Source organism: Symphalangus syndactylus, chromosome 2, assembly GCF_028878055.3.
Source record: "Symphalangus syndactylus isolate Jambi chromosome 2, NHGRI_mSymSyn1-v2.1_pri, whole genome shotgun sequence".
In the NCBI taxonomy this organism is placed as follows: Eukaryota; Metazoa; Chordata; class Mammalia; order Primates; family Hylobatidae; genus Symphalangus; species Symphalangus syndactylus.
Window position 1 is genome coordinate 100687109 of NC_072424.2, and position 8724 is coordinate 100695832.

The 8724-nt window shown below is 40.4% G+C and overlaps 1 protein-coding gene across 2 annotated transcripts; it reads right to left on the minus strand.

Annotated features, from left to right (window-relative positions):
- Positions 1-17: 17 nt before the first annotated feature.
- Positions 18-4546, minus strand: LOC129472950 (GTP-binding protein 8-like). 2 transcript variants are annotated; one of them, XM_055262996.2, is made up of 3 exons: positions 2061-4546; positions 1824-1979; positions 18-1544 (listed from the first exon to the last, which is right to left on the minus strand). In XM_055262996.2, the coding sequence occupies exons 1-3, from the start codon at positions 2396-2398 to the stop codon at positions 1253-1255; spliced, it is 786 nt and encodes a 261-aa protein (XP_055118971.2). In that variant the 5' UTR covers positions 2399-4546; the 3' UTR covers positions 18-1252. The 2 variants fall into 2 exon arrangements, with proteins under 2 accessions (XP_055118971.2, XP_055118961.2); XM_055262986.2 differs by having other exon boundaries at positions 1824-4539.
- Between the last annotated feature and the right edge of the window lie 4178 nt (positions 4547-8724).

Sequence of the window (8724 nt, forward strand, 5' to 3'; positions counted from 1 at the left end):
TGGGGCGCCCGGGCAGAGGCGCTCCTCACATCCCAGACAATGGGCGGCCAGGCAGAGATGCTCCCCACCTCCCAGACGGGGCGGCGGCCGGGCAGAGGCTGCAATCCCAGCACCCTGGGAGGCCAAGGCAGAGGGATGGGAGGCAGAGGCTGCAGGGAGCCGAGACCACGCCACCGCATTCCAGCCAGGGCAACACTGAGCACCGAGTGAGCCAGACTCCGTCTGCAGTCCCAGCACCTCGGGAGGCCGAGGCGGGTAGACCACTCGAGGCCAGGAGTTGGAGACCAGCCTCCCATTCATTTTAATCTTAATAGCTTTCAAGGTTACAGTAACAAATGAATTTCAGAGAAATGAAGTTGTCCAAGATCCAACATTTATTATTTTTTTTTTTTGAGACAGAGTCTCGCTCTGTCGCCCAGGCTGGAGTGCAGTGGCGCAATCTCGGCTCCCTGCAAGCTCCGCCTCCTGGGTTCATGCCATTCTCCTGCCTCAGCCTCTCCGAGTAGCTGGGACTACAGGCGCCCGCCACCACGCCCGGCTAATTTTTTTTGTATTTTTAGTAGAGACGGGGTTTCACTGTGGTCTCGATCTCCTGACCTCGTGATCCACCCGCCTCGGCCTCCCAAAGTGCTGGGATTACAAGCGTGAGCCACCGCGCCCGGCCTAAGATCCAACATTTATAATAAACATTAGAACTAGAACTTGAATTCTGTTCTTTCGGTTGTTTCCAACATGGACTAACACATTTTATCAAGAATGTTTTCAGTATTCAAATAAGGACTCAAAAAAATAGGCTTACATAGTAACATCAATCCATCAACTTACCTATCGATGCTTAACAGAAAAGCAGCCTCCTTTTACCTAGCCCATTTTAACATTTAAAAAACAATACACGTAGTAGACATATTCTTTAAAAGACAAAAGCCCAATAAAACGTCAAATCCTTCTGTACATAGTTGTAACAGGTTTTCATTTTATGGATGTGCTCTCGCTTGTCAGTTTGTTAAAATAGGGGAATCAGCTAGTAGCTGTTCTAATGAACACCGTAATTCAATTACTTACAAACTTTTTTCCCCCAGGCACAAATTCTTGTTTTGAGAAGGTGCAGGTTTTAAAGCTGAAGTGATCCTCCTGAAGTTACAGATGCACAACATTTAAAACAATGTTGAAATTCTTCTAGGTATTTAACTCCCAGTTAGCATAAAGCTTTTTTTTTTTTTTTTTTTTGAATCTTCAGCTAACCTGGGAACCATTAGTCAAGATTTCCTGTTACACTGGCTATAAAGCATCTCAACAGATGGATTCCAGAAAAGGTCACAGCACTTACAGGAAACAACTGAGGAAAATATCCTTGAGTTTTTGTGTTAACAAATTTCTGGATCAGAAGCACCTGTTTTAAAGGATGTCCCTTGGAAGATCTGTCAATTTTTGTTAATACAATCACATAAGGTAATGCAAATTCTTCACACATTTCTATGGCAATATTGTCTGTTTTTTGAATTCCAACAACACTATCCACTAATAAAAATGTTCTCTTCACGTTCCTTCGTTCTTTTTTTTTTTGAGACGGAGTCTCGCTCTGTCGCCCAGCCTGGAGTGCAGTGGCGCAATCTCGGCTCACTGCAAGCTCCGCCTCCAGGGTTCACGCCATTCTCCTGCCTCAGCCTCTCCGAGTAGCTGGGACTACAGGCGCCCGCCACCACGCCCGGCTAATTTTTTTGTATTTTTAGTAGAGACGGGGTTTCACCGTGGTCTCGATCTCCTGACCTCGTGATCCGCCCGCCTCGGCCTCCCAAAGTGCTGGGATTACAAGCGTGAGCCACCGCGCCCGGCCCCTTCGTTCTTTTAGATAGGTCTCTACCATGTCAACAAAATCTTCAGGTGCTCTATAGCCATAACCTTTCATGTCCACCACTGTAAAATGTTTTCCAACTTTGAAAAAATTCATTTTCTTTGTGTGTCCTGGTTTTTTGGAGACTCTGACTTCAACCTCAGGGGCCAGTGAAAATAAAGCCTTGATCAGAGATGATTTTCCAGCATTGCTTCTGCCGATAAAACACACCTCAGGCCGCGGAAGGTCCGGGGCGTGGTCGATACAGACCGCGGAGCTGACGTAGTCGATGCGGTTCCGTTCAGTGGCCGTGAAGACGTTGTCTGCCCTCGCTAAGTCCTCCGGGCTCGGGTCAAAGGTACGCAGGTGAAGGTCTTGCCTCCCGTGGGGGGCGAGGAACCGCTCTACTTCCTGCAGCGGGTACAGCAGCTTCCTCAGCTGCTGCTTCGGCAGCCGCAGCACCTCAGCAAAAGCTTGGGACGTGCTGTTAGAGCGGCTCAGTCGCTCTAGCACCGCAGGCATTTCGAAGAGCCTTAAGGCTCCCAGCCGCAGCCCAGGCGCCGCCATTCTCCCTTCCCAGAAGACCGACAGAGCTGTATTTTACATTTTGAAGGTAAGATGTGAGGTTTAGGTCAACATTTTCTTTTTCATTGCAGTTTTATTAGTGGTTAGCACTGAAAAGTAGAAATGACTCAAAAGTTCGCCAGCAGGTAACTAGCATTGCAGTATATCCATTCAATTGAATACTACTCAGTAATAAAAAGAATAAACTATTGATACAAGCAGCAGAATAGATGAATCTCAGAATAATTGTACTGAGTGAAAGAACCAGATACAAATGAATATATGCAGTATGATTCCATCCTATTAAATTCTAGAAACAAACAAATCCATAGTAACTGAACATAGATTAGTGGTTGCCTGGGGCTAGGTAGGGCAGAAGTGAGGATCAACAAGGGGAACAAGGAAATTTTGGGGGTTGATGGCTGGGTTCACTGTCTTAATGGTGATGATCAATTCTTAGGTATATAAATATGTCAATACCTATCAAATTGTATACAGGTATGTGGGGCTTATTATATGGCAATTATATCTCAATAAAGCTGTCATAATGTTTTTATTAGTTATATATGAGCAGTATTTCACCACAGCTCATTTTAAAGATATTTTATAATTTATCCTCTATTTTTACAGCAAAATGGTCACATTTTTGTCAGTTGATAATACATTTTTTTTTTTGTAGAGTTGGGGTTTTGCTATGTTGGCCAGGCTGGTCTCACACTCCTGGTTTCAAGTGATCCACCTGGCTCAGCCCCCCAAAATGCTGGATTACAGATGTGAGCCACCATGCCTGGCAGATAATAAATTCTTGAAAGATTCCCAATACCTTACCAACTTACACCTTAAATTAATCTTCCCATTTTCTTTGTCCAATTAAGTTTTAAAGCAAAATAATATAAATATTTGTAGACCCAAATTGTAAACACATTTCAGTTTTGAAGAACATGGAATTACAATTAGAACACAAAGTTTGCACTGTTACTTTTAAAACTTCTCTAGGGAAATGAGTTTTTCAACTTAAGAACACAATGTATTAAATTAGAAGGTATTTCCCTTCACTAATGAAAATTTATGTTTTTTAATTATCTGTTGTTTTCTTTCATATTTTGGTTTTAATGGCGACCAATTAATATTGCTTAAAGTTACAACTTAGACAAACACTTCAAATATCTTACCAAATTGTAGTTCTGTTTGTTCTCATATCATAATACGTAATTTAAAGGGTGATGACTCGAGATTTAAAAAAATAAATAACATGGCCATTCAATTTTCTCTAAAATGTTCTCTTCAGATATTAGGTCAATATTTTATTTGTTTTTTCCTTCTGCATATTGATATCAATTGTTCCATCACTATTTGCACTATTTGTTGAAAAGATATCCTCCCTCCATTGAATTGCTTTTGCACCTTTGTCAAAAATCTATGAGCCACATCTATTTGGGTCAATTTCTGGGTTCTCTATTCTGTTCCACTAATCTTTGTCTACATTTCTGCTAATATCATGCTCTCTTGATTAAAGTCTTAAAATATAGGAGAGTGATTTCTCCAAATTTATTCTTTTTTTTCAAAATTATTTTAGCTATTCTAGTTACTTTGTCTTTCCATATAAATTTTAGAATTAACTCTTCTATAGCCACAAAAAATCATGCTGGAATTTTTATTGACATTGTATTAAATCTATAGATCAATTTGGGGATAATTGACATCTTTACTATGTTGAGCCTTCAGACCTTTATCATTGTATGTCTCTCAATTTATTTAGATTTTCTTTAATGTCTTTCATTAGCATTCTGTAGTTTTCAGCATACAGATCTAGAAAATGTTCTGTGAGATGTATACTCATTTCACTTTTAAGGAACCTATTATACATGGTAGTGCTTTTAAAATCAGCTTACAAATATATATTGCTAAAATATAGAAATATCATGGATATTTGTGTCTTCACTTAGTATCTTGTGATTATCTTAAACTCACTTGTAAGTTCTAGGAGTATTTTTGCAGGACTGTTTCAGTTTCCTCCAGACTGGCCTTTGAAGTCTTGACCTTTCTTCCAGCCCTTTCTTAAATACAATTCCTTCTCTGAGGCCTTTCTAGTTCCCTTTACCAGATGTGATTTCTTCTTCCATTAAATATAGAAATCATTTTGTCCCTACATGTCACTTGTCTTTTTTTGTCTATATTATGGTGAACTGAATATTTCACTCATTCCTCAGTACAATATGGGATTATCATAGTGTTAAATACTTTTAATCACAATTCTGTCTTTTCTCACTCTGGAATATTGGGCAAATTTTTAAATCTTTTTCGCCTTCAGTTTTCTTTTCATTTGTAATGAGTGAAATAATAATTATTTTGTAGATTTATTGTGAGAATAATGCATGTTAGGTGCTCACTAAATATTAGGGTTTTTTTCCCCTTTAGAGTTATACATTCTTGAGAACTTATTGCTACATACTTGCTTGAGTTCTCTGCAGTATCTGGGATGGAGTACAGATATATGTTTAATTGTATCAACAGAACTTAGCAGAGGACAAGGCACACTATATATTTAGTGAACTCTGGTCTTACAACTCTTTATTGTATCTGTAACAAATTTTAATATTATGTGATTGTGAGGATCATTAGGAAATTAGCCAACTTGCAGCATTAAAATAAGCAAAGCATGCAGAGAAAGTAAATTATACCAGATTCTCTAGGCAGCTATTAAACTAAATTGAGGTCATCATTAGCTGAGTAAGGGAAATGGTTAGAGGAGGGCAAGAAAATGGTACCCTTTAGTGAGCTACCAGAAGAGCAAATTTTACAGCAACTGAAGAATGGATGATGTTATGGTTTGAATGTGTGCCCTAGAATTCATATATTGGAAACTTAATCCCCAGTGCAACAGTATTGGGAGGTGGGGCTTAATGGAAGTTGTTTAGATCACAAGGGTTCTGCACTCATAAACAGATTAATGCTGTTATAAAAAGGGCTTGTGGGAGTGGATTCCCTCTTTTGTACTCTTGCCCTTCCACCTTCCACCATTTTGATAATACAGCAAGAAGGCCCTCACCAGATGCTGGCACTTTGATCTCAAAATTTCCAGCCTCCAGAAGTGTGAACCAATACATTTCTGTTCATTACAAATTAACTAATCTAAGGAATTTTGTTATAGCAGCACAGAATGGACTAAGACAGATGAGGGTATGAGGAGGACTACCAGTTTAAAAGAGATTACTCTGGGATTTCAGGTAGAAAGGCAAGCAGGGGAGCATTATGCTCTTTGTATTAGAGGAGAGGAAGAGTAGTATCTTCACCATCACTGGTGACCAAGAAGTTTACTGGCAGGGTTAGAATTCTTGTTGCTATCACAGTGCCACTAGGCTATCTGACAGACTGAGTCTAGAAGCATCTGTTTGTGCTCTACATAACAAATAGAAATGACTTTAGCTTTCAGAAACTTTTTTTTTTTTTTTTTTGAGACGGAGTCTCGCTCTGTCGCCCAGGCTGGAGTGCAGTGGCGCAGTCTCGGCTCACTGCAAGCTCCGCCTCCCGGGTTCACGCCATTCTCCCGTCTCAGCCTCTCCGAGTAGCTGGGACTACAGGCGCCCGCCACCACGCCCGGCTAATTTTTTGTAGTTTTTAGTAGAGACGGGGTTTCACCATGGTCTCGATCTCCTGACCTCGTGATCCGCCCGCCTCGGCCTCCCAAAGTGCTGGGATTACAAGCGTGAGCCACCGCGCCCGGCCAGCTTTCAGAAACTTGAAGTTAACTGGGATCTTAGTCAGTTGGGGCTGCTATAACAAAAATGCCATGGACTAGGTGGCTTAAACAGCAAACATTTATTTCTTAACAGTTCCACAGGCTGGGAAGTCCAAGATCAAGGAGCTAGCAGATCTAATGTCTGGTGACAGCCCACTCCTTAGCTTGTAGACAGCTGCCTTCTCTCTACATCCTTATATGACTGAGAGCTCTTTTTTTTAAGGACACTAATCACATTTACAAGGGCTTTACTCTCATGACCTAATTACCTCCCAAAAGCCTTACTTCCAAATACCATCATATGGGGGTTCACGTTTCAACACATAGATTTTGGGGGAACACAAACATTCAGTTCATAGCACTAAGAAAGCAAAATGATTTGCAGAAATTGCTGACATCTAAATATTAGCTGGGTCAGTCTGTGGACCAAGAAAAAGAAGGGAAATGTTTGTGGGATCTTAGCATTACAGACTATGATGCATCTGTTAATGTGTGTGTGTGTGTGTGTCATTTAGAGTATATAAATGAAGCTTGTTCTCATGTGGCAGTCTAAGAGCAGGTGGTGTTCCTGAGGAAGTCCAGCAGGGTGCACTAAGAGGCCAGGGGAAGAAAACACACTGGGAAATTGTGCAACCTCATAGGAGCTGAGCATAATATTAAGTTTATCATGACCTTCAATGCAGAATTACCTAGGTGAGGATGGGAGGGTATTGCGACAGAAAAAGATAAAAGGTAGCAGTCAAACATCACAAAGTATTTCTGGAATACTATTTAAAAATGCCACTTAAGCATTTAATCTTTGTATCTAGATTAAAAAGTTGTCCTGCAAAGATTCACATGCTTTGCCACTAAAACAAGCTATAGGAATTTTATTTAATAATTTTATTCTTTACAATATGCGCCTGGTGCATACTAGGTAAGATGTTTTTCACAGCTCTTGGAAATAGTTACGCCTTTATCATGCATATGAAAGAAGATAGGGATAGTAGGTCCTATGGTTTGAATGTTCCCTCCAAAACTTGTTAAATTTAATTGTCATTGTGATAGCATTAAGAGAGGCAACTGTTAACAGGTGATTAGGTCACAAGTCTCTGTCCTCTTCATAAATTGATTAATGTAATAATCACAGGAGCACATTATTATTGTGGGAATGGGTTAGTTATTGTGACAGTAGACTTGTAAGGCAACTGTTAATAGGTGATTAGGTCACAAGGTTTCTGTCCTCCTCAAATTTATTAATGTCATAATCACAGGGGTACATTATTATTGTGGGAATGGGTTAGTTATTGTGAGAGTAGTCTTGTTATAAAAGTGAGGTTGCACCCCTCTTGCTGTCTCTCTCATGTTCTCTTGCTCTTCTGCCTTCTGCCATGGGATGACACAGCAGGAAGGCCCTCATCAGATGCAGGCACCTCAACTTAGGCTTCTCAGCCACCAGAACTGTAAGAAATAAATATCTGTTCTTTGTAAATTGCCCAGGTTCATGTACCATGCTATACCAGCAGAAAATGGACTAAGATACAAAATTGGTACCATGAAGTGGGGCCATTGCTATTAAAAATGTTGAAGTGACTTTGAAAGTAGGTAATGGATAGATGCTAGAAGAATTTTGAGGAGCAGGCTAGAAAAAGCCTAGATTGCTATAAAAAGAGCAGTAAGAGTGATTCTGGTGAGAGTTGAGAATAAATGGAAAGAAGCCTGGAACTTCTTAGGTATTACTTGATTGGTCATGATTAGAATGTTGGTAGAAACATGAATGGTAAAGGCCATTCTGATGAGGTCTCAATGGAAATGAGGAACAAAGTATTGTAAACTGGCATAAAAATTATTTTTGTGACACAGTTGTAAGGAACTTAGCAGAATTGTGTCCATGTCCTAGGACTCTATGGAAGACAAATTTAAGAGTACTGAACTAGAATGTGTGGCAGAAGAAATTTCTAAGCAAAACATTGAAGCAGCTGCATGGCTACTTTTATCTGCATACAGTACGATGTGAGAGGAGAGATATTAGAGACAGAATTTATAATAAAAGGGAAGCAGAGCAGAAAAACTTGAAAAATTTGGAGCTTAGCCATTGTATTAGTCAGAGTACTCTGGAGTGACAGAACCAATAGGATAGAGGTATATATAAAGGGGAGTTTATCAAGGAGTATTGACTCACATGATCGCCAGGGGAGGTCCCACCATAGGCCGTCTGCAAGCTAAGGAGCACGGAAGCCAGTCCAGTCCCAAAGGTGAAAAATTTGGAGTCTGACGTTTGAGGGCAGAAGCATACAGCATGGGAGAAAGATACAGGCTGTGAGGTTAAGCCAGTTTAGTCTTTTAACATTCTTCTGCCGCTTTTATTCTGGCTGGGTTGGCAGCTGAATAGATTGTATCCACCCAGGTTGAGGGTAGGCCTGCCTTTCCCATTCCACTGACTCAAATGTAAATCTTTTTTGGCAACACCATCACAGACACACCCAGGAAGGCCAAATCCTTCAATCCAACCAAGTTGACACTCAGTATTAACTATCACAGCCATGTAAACAGTGAAAAGGACTTTTACATTTGCTTTAGAAGAGCAAACCAAGGGTCTAGCCAAGCAACT

What these genes read in the sequence shown, in the direction of transcription:
- LOC129472950 (XM_055262986.2), bottom strand. Translation starts at nt 2,398, where the DNA reads ATGGCGGCGCCTGGGCTGCGGCTGGGAGCCTTAAGGCTCTTCGAAATG. An exon ending in GAACGAAGGGGCCGGGCGCG is followed by an intron (nt 1,545 to 1,823) that starts GTGGCTCACGCT and finishes AAAAGAACGAAG; the next exon opens with GAACGTGAAGAGAACATTTT.